The sequence below is a fragment of the Elgaria multicarinata genome, chromosome 4 (genome assembly GCF_023053635.1).
Source record: "Elgaria multicarinata webbii isolate HBS135686 ecotype San Diego chromosome 4, rElgMul1.1.pri, whole genome shotgun sequence".
Taxonomy (NCBI): Eukaryota; Metazoa; Chordata; class Lepidosauria; order Squamata; family Anguidae; genus Elgaria; species Elgaria multicarinata.
This window is the reverse complement of record NC_086174.1, coordinates 92139325-92154673: the sequence shown is the minus strand read 5'-3', so window position 1 is coordinate 92154673 and position 15349 is coordinate 92139325. Positions and strand designations below refer to the sequence as shown.

The following is a 15349-nucleotide window of genomic DNA, read 5'->3' as shown; positions in this document are numbered from 1 at the left end:
TGTAACTATTTCCCCCCATTTAACATAAGGGAATCATTACATGCTTTGCCATGACCACAAAGTTGAGTTGAAGTGGAGGGTACAGACCATTGCTGCTGAGTGACAACAGAGGGGGATAGGAGTCAGCAGGCATTGTGGGGCAGTAGCAAGTCAGCAGGCCTAGCACAGGCTGATACTATCATTGGTCCATGCTATGCACTGCTGGCTATTCAGCAGCCATGTTCCTTCATGGTGCTACTCAAACCATGGCCTTCCTTTGCTGCTGCTGATCAGGGCATGGAGCCTCTCCCTGCCCTAATTCTTACCTCACCAGCTGCCTACCATAATACAGGCCCCTGTAGTTTATGCAAGATTGGCCATGGCTGATAGAGAAATGCATGACACACTGCTGTCATGTCACAGGATAAGCAGAGAACCTAATATGGGAGAGGGTGCTGGTTTTGGCAGGAGCCCTACGTCTTTCCTAAAAGGGAAGACTTTGGGTATTCAGAAAGAGGTAGAGCTTGACTTGTGCTTATGCTGCCAAAACCCAGCATAAAATTATATGCCACAGTTCGCAGCAGCAGCAAAACCCTTATGAAGTTCAAAAAAGCTGAGCAATGTGCCTAACCAAATAATAACCTTTGGTTTCATGCCTGTTTATTCACAATGAAAGTATTAAACCCTCATCTTTTTCTCTACAGTGATAAAGATGGCAATCTGTAGGAAAGACAGTTTTTTATTGTGTACATGAAATGACTGTGGGAGACCATTGTACAATGCAATAACATCTGACTGACAACAAAAGGAATCCTGAGCAAGCATGGGGATACAATTGTTTTGCTTATTTCAGCATCGTTTACAATATTTACTTGCTCTTCCGCAGCCTTAGAAAGTAAGTTGCTTTAAACACAAGACAAAACGGTGGGACATTCTTTCCATTTGCAGTTTGTTTAAACGTTGAGTGAGAATCACTGTGCCTCATCAATGCAGAAGGAAACGTTCAGGATAAAAGAAAACACATGGGCTTGCTTTACCCCAAGACAATTCTGTTAGCAGGGGGAGGACAGGAGAGAGACTGCACATGCTTTTCATCACCCAGAAGAAGCAGCCAGGAAAATCCTGGCTGTCTGCCCAACGGAGTCATACAACAATGGCTGCATAGGCACTTTAATGTACATTCATAATGGCACAACCTGGAGAGTGGGCAAAGGTCCTATTGGAGGAGCAACGTATTCCTCTTCTCTCAGCAACCGCAACAGAATGTTCTTTTTATTACGGGGCCAATTGTAGATATGAGTGTTCTGAAGCCAGGTAGGTACATGTTCCTGTGGAGAAGGTGTGGGGGGGGATACAGGGAGAAAAATGTATGTATAAAATCCCTTTATTTCTGAATTGCAGCTTTTCAGAAAGTTGCAGGCATTATCGTTATAGACTCCCACGAAACCCTCCTCCTTTATGGGCTTTTGCCAAAACATGACGAGCAATTAGTCATGCCTTGGATTCTCTCTCTCAGCTTATGGTGCAATTTAAATACTTCATTGTGTAAATCACCTGTGTGAAACATTTTTGTCAGCACATTGTGGCATTAACCATCACTCAATTTTAATGCCCTTTAACTGACATCGATGAAATATTCCCAAAATGCACTCCAGTCCTAGCATTGAAGTACAAAGGAAATTAGCAGCATATTATATGTATATTGCAATCCCCGCAGAAGTCATGAGGCACCAGGAAGGATGCAAAGTTCAAGGAACAGCAAGGATCCTGTGAAGTAGTGCTTTCTTAGTACTTAGCACTTAGTAGCTAAGTCCGGAGTAGACTGATGCTCCCTAACAGTGGGCCTTTACTGATCCGCATTGGATTTGTGGGGATGACTGTACCCTTAGCTGTAATTTGGGAAGAAAGAGCTTTGTTCTTATATTTTCCTGTGTGTAGATCTGATGGGGTTGTGGGTGTCAGAGATAGCCTACTCTCTTCCTCTTGCACTGATGTGAAATTACTACATGTCCCCAAATCCTCACACACAGCAGTAGGCTGTGATTGTGTGTAAGGGTCTCTGAATGTTTACCTATGGAAAAGTCATTGGGTGTGGGTTTGGCAGGAGGTTAGAACATAGTGCAAATTAGAAGGGAGGCCAAAGTTCAAAAATTTTGAAAAACATATATAGGGAAGCATGATGGGCATAATTTAGCCAGAGTTATTGATTTCAATGAAAGAGGTAAACCCAGGCTTAGTTCCCCCTGCTACCCTGCCCCTACTGAAAATAATGGGACTAAAGAGAGTTTAGCTTTGGGCAGATTGTATTCAATGAGACATTTAAGCATGCACTGAACTTTCCTATTGCAAATCACTAGGACACAGACGTGATTTAGTTATTGCTAGATTATGTTTTGGCAACTGATTTCATACAACTTAAGACAGTTTTAAATCATTTAGGTTCAGAGGATAGGATTTGATGAGAGACTTGTCTGTTTTCTAGATGTCATCCTTTGACAAACAAGAGCTATTTAGAAAGGAAGAAATGAAATCTCTGCCATATCAGTGACTTCTAATCGGACCAGCAACAAATCATAGGTTAATTCTGGGTTGTTTAACCCCCTAAAACCCCAATGTGTGGGGGTAGGGATGTGTCATAGGTTATTAGTTGTAAGTGGAAATGACAAACATACCAGAGACAGCTCTCTTGCTAGATTTCGGCAATTTTTAGATTAATTAATCCACAATTGCAGTCATGGGCAAACCAGGTCAATGTCAGCTATAGAAGGCTCTTTTCCTATCCCTAATGTACGACCTCCTTCCTTTCTAAATGTCATTGCATACTTTAGCCCTCACTAGCTCCTACTAAGTTTGCAGTAAGGAGAATCCGTGCAAATTTCTATTTTTGTCCAGTATAAACTTTAGATAAAGTAGTTAAATAAAGTATTAAAAATAATTTTAATCCAAGTTTGAAAAGTGTGACCTGTTATACACACCAGCACCAAAATAGTTTTGTACATTAATATTCTTGATTCAACCTATACTTCTTACAAAAAATGCTGTGAAATGTTTTTTCTAAGGCAGGTGTTTTGGCCTAGAGCTCCCATCAGCCCTAGCCATGATCTCTACTGAGAGATGATGCTGTTGCCCATCCCTGCTCCAAGACTTCACTTCAAATACCAACAGAATTTTATTCAACATTCAGAAAAGGCTTTGGAAAACTTGTATTGTGGCTTGTGTTTTCATCAAAAAGAAAACCTAAATTGAATCAGTTTTCACTTTACCTTTTTTGCATTTGGAAAAAGCACAGGAATGAATCTAAAGTTCATGCTTCCTTGCTGTATAAACTCAATCTGCATCTAAAAAAGGGAAACAAAATTAACCCAACGAATGATCGAGATTATGCTGTCTGTACTCTAAATGCTTTCTGTTCCAAAGACTCCACATGTGATAACAGACTTCTGCACACAGGCCTGCTGCACCAGATTGCCTTACTCCAAGAGTGGCTGTTCACATATGAAGGTAGGTTTGTGTGTGCCTCTCTCAGATTGTGAATTGCACAGGCATCAGGCCAGTGCCTGCTTGTCCTTGGCACTGGGTCAAACCCTAAATACACTATCCTACTCAGGATCCAGCGTCTCAGAGCTGATATTGCCAGTCACCTATTTGGAGGTGGGGAAACTGAGTGTCATTTCCCTTTTACTCTTGAGATGACCAAGTGCCCATGTGCTGTAGTGAGGCAAGCAAACCATTGGTCCAAATTTTTGACTGAAGATTCCTAATTTAAAGGATGTGTATTTTCACACCTTCTGTATATACTGCAAAAGGATCTCTAAAGTTATTTGTGCGCATTTTAAAAAAATGAACCACTTACTATGGAATATGTTGATGAGCAGAAGGAAATAGAGTTGGTTTTTTAAAAATAACCTGTGTTTTTTTTAACAGATCTAAGGGCTTCAAACACCCACCCACCTCAATTTAATTCAGAATGGTTTCCCAGACCATCCAGAGTCCATGTCTGCTAAAATCAGAAATTAATCCAGATTAGCAACCACTCTAGTGAGGCTCAGGACATGCCACATATGCCCAGGAGCTTCCAAGGCCCTGATGAATTTTTTGGCATCAGAGCTGTAAATTGGGTCCTCCCATCCATTCCCTCTGTTTCAAGTGAGTATCATTAGGGGTAGGCAGGAAGAACAGAATTTATAGTCTGAAACTTGCAGTCAAACTGGTGCAGATTAATCACTAGGTTTTATGTGAAGGCCTTTGAGCTTTTCTACACAAAGCTGTTAATCCACTGTATCTACTTTTGGTTTCATCACAGAACTGAGATCTGTGCACTACACGTGCAGCGTTTCCTTTCCTGCATTTCTGTTACATAACCTTGAGGTGGCACTGTGGTACAGTGGAATAGGACCAATATACAAGACGAAATGATGCTTTCTTTAGCTTTCACAATTAAATGCTGCATTAGCCCTACTCTAAAAAAAATGTGCAGAAAGTGCTGGTTAGACTCAGAAGAAAAACTAACATCATCCAAAGAACCTGCAAACGTGGGTAGGAAATGACAAGCACATACTAAATGCCACATATAGAAAAGCCCTTTAAGGACCGGGGATCATATTTTAAATAATGAAAGTACCAATTTGGACTTGATATTTGGATCACTGTTCTGGTTAAACTGAAGTTACCAGCAACAGTTAATTGTCACTAGGGCTTACCAAAAGCAATGGAATGAGAATGTGACCTACATGGCTTTTGCCAGATTGTGCTTTTGATTCCAGTCCAAAACAATCTTATGTTGATGCAAAGCAATGCTGGAAAATACATGTCACTATTGGTATGGGCCAAACAGTTTCCCCTCCAATTAGGAAAATTCAGCTTTTAAAATGTTTGAAACCACGCCTTTTCCCTCACAACACTTTTCACAGTCTGATTGAACTCTTCACTTGTAGACATTCAGTTGTGTTGCATGAAGAATTCCGATTCACCCGTCCTAAAGGAAGTTTCCAAGGCTGGCCTGGCATTGTACTTATCTCCCAGCCAAAGGAGAAGCTAGCTTTGTGCAAGCTTATTAGATCTCATCAGAAGAAACCCCAGAGAGAATTCTTGAAGGTGTTGCCAACCTGAGTTTCTGTGGCAATGGGAAGGCCGTAGGGAGACAAGATCAAATGCACTGAGTAAAAGAATACACTAGCTCTGAGGTGGATGAAAATAAACAGATGGGAATTTCCTTCCTTGCATGCCTCATGCTTATTTTCAGTAGTCTGGCAGTCAGATTTACTGTTGTCTGTGGGTTCCAATGCCTTTCTGGAGTGAATCAATATGAGGAAGTGCAGGCATGAGATAAACTCATATTACGGGGCTTGAAAAGGGGTATAAAGAGATTTAAACAGGCTGCAAAACCATAAAGAAAGTCAAGCACATTGATCTCAAACTGAGCTTCTGGACAATCCAAGTAGCATTGCTTATAAAATGCATGCACTACTAATAGGGAGCAAAGTTTTAACGCCAGCAAAGCAGTGCTTAACTGTAACACTGATTGAGGACAAGACACAAAGGGCAGTTATTTGGGAGAAGGGAAGCTGCTGACCTTTTTTTTTTTTTTTTTTTTAATAATGGCAAGCACGTGTCCTCACTTACCATCCTGTGGATATACTTAGTATGTAAACCATGTTCATCCTTGTCCAGCTGGGATTCAGCCCCTTCAACATCCTGTTTGTATTTTGGACTGATTGCTATGATTATCATCACTGTCTTCTGTCAAGGAGAAAGACGCTTTTGTGAAATTGTAAAATGCAGTATGGCTGGGCAAAGCAGCTTGGAAAACTGCCAGTTTGTATTTTACGTGATCTGATGTTCTCTGGAAGACAATCCAGTTCGTTTTGGCAATGAAGCAATACTAGTCTCTGTACACTGTAGTTCCTCATACCAGATTTCCCAGATCTCTCTACTAGTAAATTTTAAACATAAAAGGGAGAGGAAATACATTCCTGCAAACATCACCAAATCAATAATGCAAAATATTTCCAAAATTGTTCAAAATATGCAAAAAACAACACCAGCATAGCAAGTTATTGCCGTTTATTCATGGAAACTATCACTATTCTACTAAAACAAAAACATTCTAGCCAGGGCTCTATGACTTGTGTTCAAAGAGAATCTGAATTCTGTGTGAAAGCAAATCAAACTTCTGTGATCTGTATACAATTAGGCACATTATACAATAACAGAAATAGGAAAAATATGGATATTTATTAATGTACTTTGGTCCTGCTAGTCAGTGGGAGGAATAAGAAGCCATAGGAGACATTAAGCACTGCCCCTGCACCTTTTTCAAAAGGAGTCCTTTTAAGCTGCCACAACCTTACACAATCTAAGCTTATATCCATGGTTAGGGTACCTAGAAACAAACTTGCTTATTTTAAACAATGAAAGTGGAGATTCTCAGGATGAGGGTTCCGCCCTTACTTTGAAATTCTGCACTAGCACAACACGCTTGTGAAGTTACACAGCCTGTTTTGCATGGTTATTATTATATACAGATCCTCCTTCCCCAGATGTTGAGTTTGTATCCCTGAAATACTGACTGAGCAGAATGTTCCAAGTAAACCCCTTCCTTGTATGAACTGCATATAGCACGTTCATGCCAGTGGTGTCATTTATCCAATGGTGCTGGCATACATGTGCTTCATGTGAGTGGGCAATGTACAGGATATAAGAGCATTGTTTTCACTTGGCGCACCACCAGGGGGCAAAAGAGAATTTCAATGTTTCTTGTGGGAGCCAAGCCTGTGGTCAACACACAGCAGCTGCCAGGGCCCTGCCATGGGGCCCATCCTTTAAAGCAGAGCTGGGCCACTTGTGGCCCTCCAGATGTTTTGGCCTGCAGCTCGCATCATCTCTCACAATTGGCCATGCTGGCTCAGGCTGATGATAGCGGAGGGCTTTAAAGAATTATTCTCTGATACTCTGATCAGTGCCAAATTGCCAGGTTTAGGAGCTGCCGTTTCACTTTCCCACAACGGGCAGTATCCAGAGGGGCACAACTGCTAATGTAAATTATGAGCTTCATCACACCAGTGTTTTATTGCACTGTTGTCCTGCCTTGTTTACTGTTTTGCCCCGCAACCCTCACATGACATCATCCCTGTCCTGCAGTCATCTCGCCCCTTTCCATTTTCTGTGTTTTTCTGGGGCCGGGAAAATGTGATATTTTTTCTCCACATGGAATAAAACCGCCCTTCCATCCTCGTGTATTGCTGTCCTCATGCTATGTCGCAGAACGCCCCTTCATGGGGGCATGTGCATTGAAGGGTGGTCTTGCTGATGAAAGAGGAGGGCAGGGGCGGTTCTCCTCCAGTGCGTCAAGTCGGACGAATGGACTTTCGCTGCTCCAACCCCACTCTCATTGCTTTATCATCCACCCATTTCAACTTCCCTCTTTTTTTTGCCTGTTGTACAAGGTGCCCAGCCAATGAAATGCTAAATCACTAATCTTTAGACAATAAAACCAGAGTGATGGGGAGGAGCCCACATCCATCAAAATGTCCATCAACCAAAAGAACAAATGAACTGGCGGGGGAATGAGAAGGGGCGGGGTGTGGCAGCAATACCAAGAAGTGCGAGCTGCAGCAGATGAAAAAGAAAACAAGGTGAAATAGCGCAACAATGCACGCATGTGGAAGTGACCAGCACTTGATGCGCTAATGAAACGGAGGTGGAAATCATGGATACATACCAGGGGAAAAAAGTAGGTGTGATGGAGCTCTATGTTGCATTAGCTGGCAACTTTTATTTATTTATAAATAAATTTTATATTTATTTTAAATTTATAAATATAAATAAATTATATTTATTTTAAATATATTTATTTTAAATTTATTTATAAATAAATTTTATATTTATTTATAAATAAATTTTATAGCTTTTATTTATTTATTGCCGCCTTTCAGGCAGAAGCCCTCCCAAGGCTGCGTGCAATAATAAAACGTTTAGTAAAAACTGATATGATCTTAAAAAGCAATAAAACACAGTAAGATCAGCAAAAAAAATAAAAAATAGTGCTATTGGTTTTGTGCTAGAGTAGTTTATGCTAGAGCAACATAATTTACGTCAGTGCTTGCACCCTATTGGATACTGCCCTAGGGGAGAACATTGTTGGAAATTAAAATGCCAGCTGTGTGACCTTCTCTGGTGGTCACCCTGGAATGGGCTTTGCTGCCTGCCATGTGCCCATCACATTCTCTTTTACTGCACAACCCACAATTAGCTCCTTTGAAGGTTGTGGAGCATGATGACCAAACCACAGACTGATGGGTTGTTTAAGAGCTATTGTTTATTGTTGAGTTAACCTCCACGTTGTTTAGCCGCTAAACAGCCCAGGGGTCCAAGTTCAGACACCATGCTCCACAACCTATAAAGGAGCCAATCGCAGGTTGCAGAGTAAAATCGTAAGAGGAAGGTGTGCTGCTGGGAGCACACCCACTCTCTCCTGCTTATGCACAACAACCCACTGGTTGTTTAACCAATGGGCTGTCATTATGTGTGAACAGACCCATTTTGGGGACCTTCCTCATCAGCTGATTGATGTAGTGAGAGTTGTGCACATGTATGTGCACCACTTTCAAATGTGCTTTCAAATACATATATTCATGTGTTTGACTTGCATATTTTATATATAAATAAAACTCATGAATGTAACTTTTTTTTAAATGCTCCTCACAGGTATTTAACAGATATAAGAAAACCCAGGCTCCCTATCACAGAAGTAACAAATTTTAAATTAGGTAAAAGTGGAGGGAGGGAAGGACATGAACAAACATGAATAATTAACCCACAAGGGGGTGGGATATGTTTCTATTTTAATTCATGGTTTCTTAAGAGGCAGTTTTAAAGATTGTCTTTGCGCCGCCTGTATGGAAAAATGCTCATGCAAAATTCACATTTTGTCTTTACTTACATCACTTAGGTAACGTTCCATCCATTTGATAATGTCAATACCTCGAATTGCGTCCTCAAATATATCGATCTATAAAAAAGTAAAAATGTTAACATGGTTTCTTCAATTCTCTGACTGTAAGCTACGAAGCAATGTATCCATCATTTTAATGTGTTTTGTCCTTTACTTTATCTAACTTTAAAGTCCAAAAGTTTCGGTGTGTGTGTGTGTGTGTGAGAGAGAGAGAGAGAGAGAGAGAATGAGAAAGAATGAGAATGAGAATGAGAATGAATGCAATGCAAAGAGCCAGCACATTTTCTGCAACTTGGTAAATTTCTGTCAGCAATACTTGACAATAGGTGTTCAGGGGCCTCAATTAATTGTACTGGCACCTGAGATACTGTTATGAGTGAGGGGAACAGGTCAGGAGGCAGATCTTTTCAGCTTCAGGTTTAGCTCTCACATGTGTTGCTTTGGTATCATCTGAACATCTCTTAACACCAAGCTTTTGAGTATGCAAATGTGACAAAGAGGTAAGCTGGTTTTAAATGCAAAGTATTCTTGTGTTGTGAGGCTATGGTTTCCACCTTGAAATGGCAATACAAAACTTAAGATCCCGATTTAGCTATGAACACTTTCAGTGGCCTTGAGCAACTCCCTTTTACTCCAACTCGCTTGGAGCAAGATGTTTGTGGCTCCACATGAAGTTATTATAAGGATGAACCAATTGCAAAGCATAATGGCCACTAACAATGTAATCCTACCTGGGCATAAGATCCATAGAATCATAGAATAGTAGAGTTGGAAGGGGCCTATAAGGCCATCGAGTCCAACCCCCTGATCAATGCAGCAATCCACCTTAAAGCATCCCTGACAGATGGCCATCCAGCTGCCTCTTGAATGCCTCTAGTGTGGGAGAGCCCACAACCACCCTAGGTAATTGGCTCCATTGTCGTACTGCTCTAACACTCAGGAAGTTTTTCCTGATGTCCAGCTGGAATCTGGCTTCCTGTAACTTGAGCCCATTATTCCGTGTCCTGTGCTCTGGGAGAATCGAGAACACATCCCAGCCCTCCTCTATGTGACAACCTTTTAAATATTTGAAGAGTGCTATCATGTCTCCCCTCAATCTTCTCTTCTCCAGGCTAAACATCCCCAGTTCTTTCAGTTTCTCTTCATAGGACTTTGTTTCCAGACCCCTGATCATCCTGGTTGCCCTCCTCTGAACACGCTCCAGCTTGTCTGCATCCTTCTTGAAGTGTGGTGCCCAGAGCTGGACGCAATACTCAAGCTAAGGACTAACAAGTGCTGAATAGAGGGGAACCAGTACCTCACGCAATTTGGAAGCTCCACTAAGTGAGGTGTACATCCAAGTAAACAACACAGGATATTCCTGTAAAAGTGCTATAGGAGTCGTTTACTATTCCAAAAAATTGTCAGTATAACTTCCTTCCACTTAATGCATCCACTAGCAGAGGCATTGAAAAGAAGGAACAAAATTTGAACATACAGAAGATAGGTTTCATACATTCCCGCTTGTTTCCCTTTGCTGCAATTCATTCTTCCAGAATGGAGTACTTACTGCAGTATGAAATCCATTTACAAACAAGAAGTTCACAAGTCTCATGACCTGCTCAGCTGTGTCCACAGAATAGGTTATAAAGACTTTACCTAGGAGAGATGATATGAATGGGAGGAGTCAACATGAGTGGAACTGGAACTAAAAAAGTCTCTGATTTCACTAGCTTTACTTGCACATATCAAACATGAAGTTCTACCTTGCTTCTTTTTGATTATTTATATCTGCCTCCCGCAAAGTGGTGCCCTCCCAATGTGTAGGCCTGCAATGCCCATGCTGGCTGGGAAGAACGAGAGCTGCAGTCCAACAGAATGGGAGGGCACCATGTTGGGGAAGGCTGGTCTGGAGGTCTAGGTCACTCCATTCTCCAGATTCAGTATCCTAATCCTCTAATTATCTTGTTCTCAAAATTAATTACATGGCATCAAACTGGACAGATCAGCTTACTTATGGTCTGTGTTAGAGTCACATGTGTTTTTAAGTCTGTTGCATCCGGTTAAAATCTTAATGAAAAATACAAATTTGAAATATGAATTTTTGAATGTATTTTCACACAATATAAGCATTTCTAAATATATTCTATCCTAAAATATGCATTTTAGTTTATTAAAAAAAACCTGTACTGGAAAATTCAAAGTGCGAAATCAGAAAGATAACTGCATTCTGATCAGAGCATGAATCCAGGAGGTATGAATCAGGTCAGTTTGCATCACAATGTGCAAAGCATGAATTCCTCTAGCATTCTTATACCCAACGCTTTAGAAGTGCATGCTGTTTTGACTGCAGCTTTCGATGGCCTTAACAAAAGCACCAGTCTTATAAACTGCTATGCTGAAGGTACCATGATCAGCAAGTGAGGTCAACTGAACAATACAGATGTGGTTTCATGATCCCACCAGGTGACTAGTCTACAGTGGCCCCATTCAGAAGACACCTTAAACCACAGCTTTAACCACAGTGGTTAAGCCAGAAAGCCGGGCCGGGTTCAGAAGACACCTTAAACCATGGCTTTAACTATGGTGGTTAATCCAGAAAGCCTTATTCACTGGCCCCGTTCAGATAACATGCTAAACCATGCTGCTTAACCACAAAATGGGTAACGGAATGCATTGCATTCCATTAACCATTTTGTGGTTAGCATGGTTTAGCATGTTTGAACGGGGCCAGTGTGGTTGAAGCTGTGGTTTAAGGTGTCTTCTGAACACACCCTGGCTTTCTGGCTTAACCACCATGGTTAAAACCGTGGTTTAAGGTGTCTTCTGAATGGGACCAGTAGATAATTACTTTTCCCCAACCCTATGATTCTATGCACAATTCAAACAAAACAAAAATCGGCAAAAACTTACGCAGTTCATCTGGCAAATTACTTGTCCTCAATGTTCCCCTGACTGCAAAATTACTCAGAGGTCTTGGTATGGCAGCTGGTCTCACTGCATTGTTAGCCTGAGCCCTGGCATCTGGAGGGCCCCTATATATATCCTCATTTTCATTGTAGACCTCTGATGATGCTCCTCCATCAAGTAGCCGATTCTGAAACTGCCCACTAGGAAGGAAATGAAGGGTCATCCATAAATATTAAAAGCTGATGATTCTAATGGCATATGCTCAGAGTCTATTTTTAACCATAAGGTGTACAAGACTAGAGATGTGTAGCTTTGTGGGGAAAACTGGGGGCAAAAACAAAGAAAATGTTCAGGAAAGGATTCCACCCCATCCCACCCCAGATTTTCCAAAAAAGAGAGGCCTGCTCTGTGTAAGTAATCTAAGAAGCCAGGTTGAAGGAAAACATCAGATTAGGAAAGTCGTAGTAGCTGATGGAACGAAAGAAGAAAAAGGGGAATAGGCAGGAAGCTAGAGAAATTGGAGCATAGAACAAGACACAAGATCTGCTTTGTTTCACTGACAAGTTGTAATAGTCAGGAAAAGGAAGTTATATAGAAGCAAGGATGGAGAATAATGAAGAACACAGAGGGGGCATGAAGCACGGAAAGGAGAGAAAGAGGTCACAGATGGACATTGCATGCGTGTGAGAGATGACAGCAAATGGAGCAATGCTACCAAAAAAGAGAGACCAATTCTCAAGATGCTGAAAATATATATATATATATATATATATATATATATATATATATATATATTAATGCTCCAGCCAGGATTCTGCTTGGGACTCCTTGCATCCAACACATACCCATCTCATCAAAACCCAAACCAAAGGACTACTGAAAGCTGCAATTAAATGTGTAAAAACTTTTTTTAAATCTGCAAAATCTTGTGGGTTTTTTTTGCTTATAAAATACAGAATAATCTCCAAACTTAGTACAAACTTACTAGAATCTCTGGAGTTCTGCAGAAGAGATGTCTCTTGGGGAGAACCTTTCTTCATTACATTTGGGGGGATAAGAACTGGAATAATTTGGGATTACTTGCTGAGCAGGATGGAGGATTCTTACACCTGGGCTAGGAACAGGAAGGTGTAGTTGAGGTGGGTGTGCAAACTGTTGGTATGGAGTTTGCTCATCTAAGAAAAAATAAAAAATAAAAACGTAACCCACTGCTTAGTTGAGCCACCGCTGCACAACAGATTTTTCCCAGGATCAAACGCAGAGGTAAGCATACCTAAACCCAAAGGAATCAACCGTTTTAAGCATGCAATTGTGAGTTGGAAAATAGCCCATGTCACCTTAAATGAAATTTCTGATAATCTGTAGGTGATGTGAATGTGTAATTGCAGTCTTATGGAAGTGATGGAAATAGGTGCACAAAATAATAGATAGGAAAATCAAAATCAAGTTCCACAGAGAGTCAGTGGTATTTCACCTCACCTGGGCAGATATGGCAAATTTGAAATTCAGAGAATTTTGGCAACTAAGAAAACTTAAGCCCAGACTACTGGGAAATATGCTTAAAATCATGAGCACTGGAGGCATTTTAAAACACTGGAGGCTTTTTAAAAAGTGCACACTGAAATCGTGTTTCTCTTCACAACTAATTTTTCCATTTTATAGATAAAAACAATGGGAAAATCCAGCCAAAGCCAAGCATTGGTGCACATTGATTTCAATTCAAGGGCCTGTTCAGACAACATGCTAAGCCATGGTTAGGCAGTAAATGCTTAGGGTGTTTAAACCATGGTTATGTAGCCACCATGGTTAGGGATGGTTTTATTTATTTATTTATTTATTACATTTTTATATCGCCCAATAGCCGAAGCTCTCTTATGACATGCTTATGCTAAGATCATCTTCTTGGCTTGCCGCTCTGACCATGTAACTCCACTTCTGAAATCTCTTCATTGGCTTCCAATTCACTTCAGAATCCAATATAAACTTCTCCTGTTGACCTACAAAGCTTTTCACTATCTAGCTCCTTCCTATCTCTCCTCTCTCATCTCACACTATTGCCCCGCTCGTGCCCTTCACTCCTCTGATGCCATGTTTCTCGCCTGCCCAAGGGTCTCTACTTCCCTTGCTCGGCTTCGTCCATTTTCTTCTGCTGCCCCTTATGCCTGGAACGCTCTACCAGAACATTTGAGAACTACAAGTTCAACCGCAGCTTTTAAAGCTCAGCTAAAAACTTTTCTTTTTCCTAAAGCTTTTAAAACTTGATTTTGTTCTGACTTTATACTGTTAGTTTTACCCTACCCAGTGCCTGTTTACCCTACCCTGTGCCTGTTTGCTTTCTCTTCCCCTCCTTATTGTTTTATTATGGTTTTATTAGAATGTAAGCCTATGCGGCAGGGTCTTGCTATTTACTGTTGTACTCTGTACAGCACCATGTACATTGATGGTGCTATATAAAATAAATAAATAATAATAATAATAATAATAATAATAATAATAACATGCTAAGCCATAATGTTTAGCTCAAAATGCTTAAGCAGCATGGCTTAGCGTGTCGCATTAACAGGATCAATGAAATTTAAACAAGTGCTTAATGGCTCCATTGAAATCAACAGACTTTTAAAGGGTGCAATCCTATGCATACTTAAACAGAAAAAAGTCCTACAACTCCTAGCATTCCCCAGCCAACATGACTGACGGGAAAACGCTATGTATAATTTTCTGTCTAATTATACATAGGATTGCACCCTGAATGCTTCATTTTAGCTAGATTATATTGTATATTTCTCATGGCTTTACTAGTTTTAGATCTGAAGAAAACCCTAGGGATATCACTCAGCCAAGTCAAGCACAATTCGGGCTAAGTGATTTAATGGGTAAGAGTTACAGCATAATCCATACTTGTTTATTCAGAAGGAAATGTTTTCATTGATAGCTGCTTTAATTATGATTAGAGAAAGGTGGGGTATAAATGTTGGGAACAAATAAATTAGTCAAATTTCAAGATAAAATGCAAAGGATTGCAGCGGATGTACGTACCTCTACTGTCTATTCATTTAAATGAATGAGTCTTAAGGCACTTAATGTTTATTCCATCATGCCCTAAAAATGTTATAAGCCTCATGCACAAACTGGAAGCACCGAGAGTACTACACCTCCAGCACTTTACACTTACTGTAGCAAGAGTGCTGATTGCTCTCCCACCCCCCCCCACCAATCACATATCTATAATTTGGATACTAGGACACCCCCTCTCTCCCCAGCAAGAATAACGTTCACTGCCAAAGAAGTACTATTCAGAGAATGTCTTTGAAATGCAACAGTGAGTCCATTATGAATATCAGAGAGCAGCCGCCCACGGCTAGATGGCTGCCTGGGAGCACAGCACACTAGATTGTTTCTGTCTAGAAGGTACACATTAGAACACACTAAGTGCAAAAAACTATTGTGAGCTATGATTGCCCAGCAATCGCTGAAAATGTGAAAAGCTGTCAGGATGCAATTTTATGCCTCCTATATGGTAGGAACCTA

At 40.7% G+C, this 15349-nt stretch overlaps 1 protein-coding gene across 1 annotated transcript in view; it reads right to left on the bottom strand.

The window, feature by feature from the left end:
• Positions 1-610: 610 nt before the first annotated feature.
• Positions 611-15349, bottom strand: part of TRAF3IP2 (TRAF3 interacting protein 2) — a 29209-nt gene continuing 14470 nt past the window's right edge. Inside the window, exons 4-10 of the mRNA XM_063124776.1 lie at positions 12807-12996; positions 11825-12021; positions 10482-10570; positions 8921-8989; positions 5602-5718; positions 3243-3317; positions 611-1307 (exon numbers count right to left, since the gene is read on the bottom strand). Coding sequence (XP_062980846.1) covers positions 1161-1307; positions 3243-3317; positions 5602-5718; positions 8921-8989; positions 10482-10570; positions 11825-12021; positions 12807-12996 — 884 coding nt within the window. The 3' untranslated portion in view covers positions 611-1160. The remainder of the gene's footprint in view (positions 1308-3242; positions 3318-5601; positions 5719-8920; positions 8990-10481; positions 10571-11824; positions 12022-12806; positions 12997-15349) is intronic.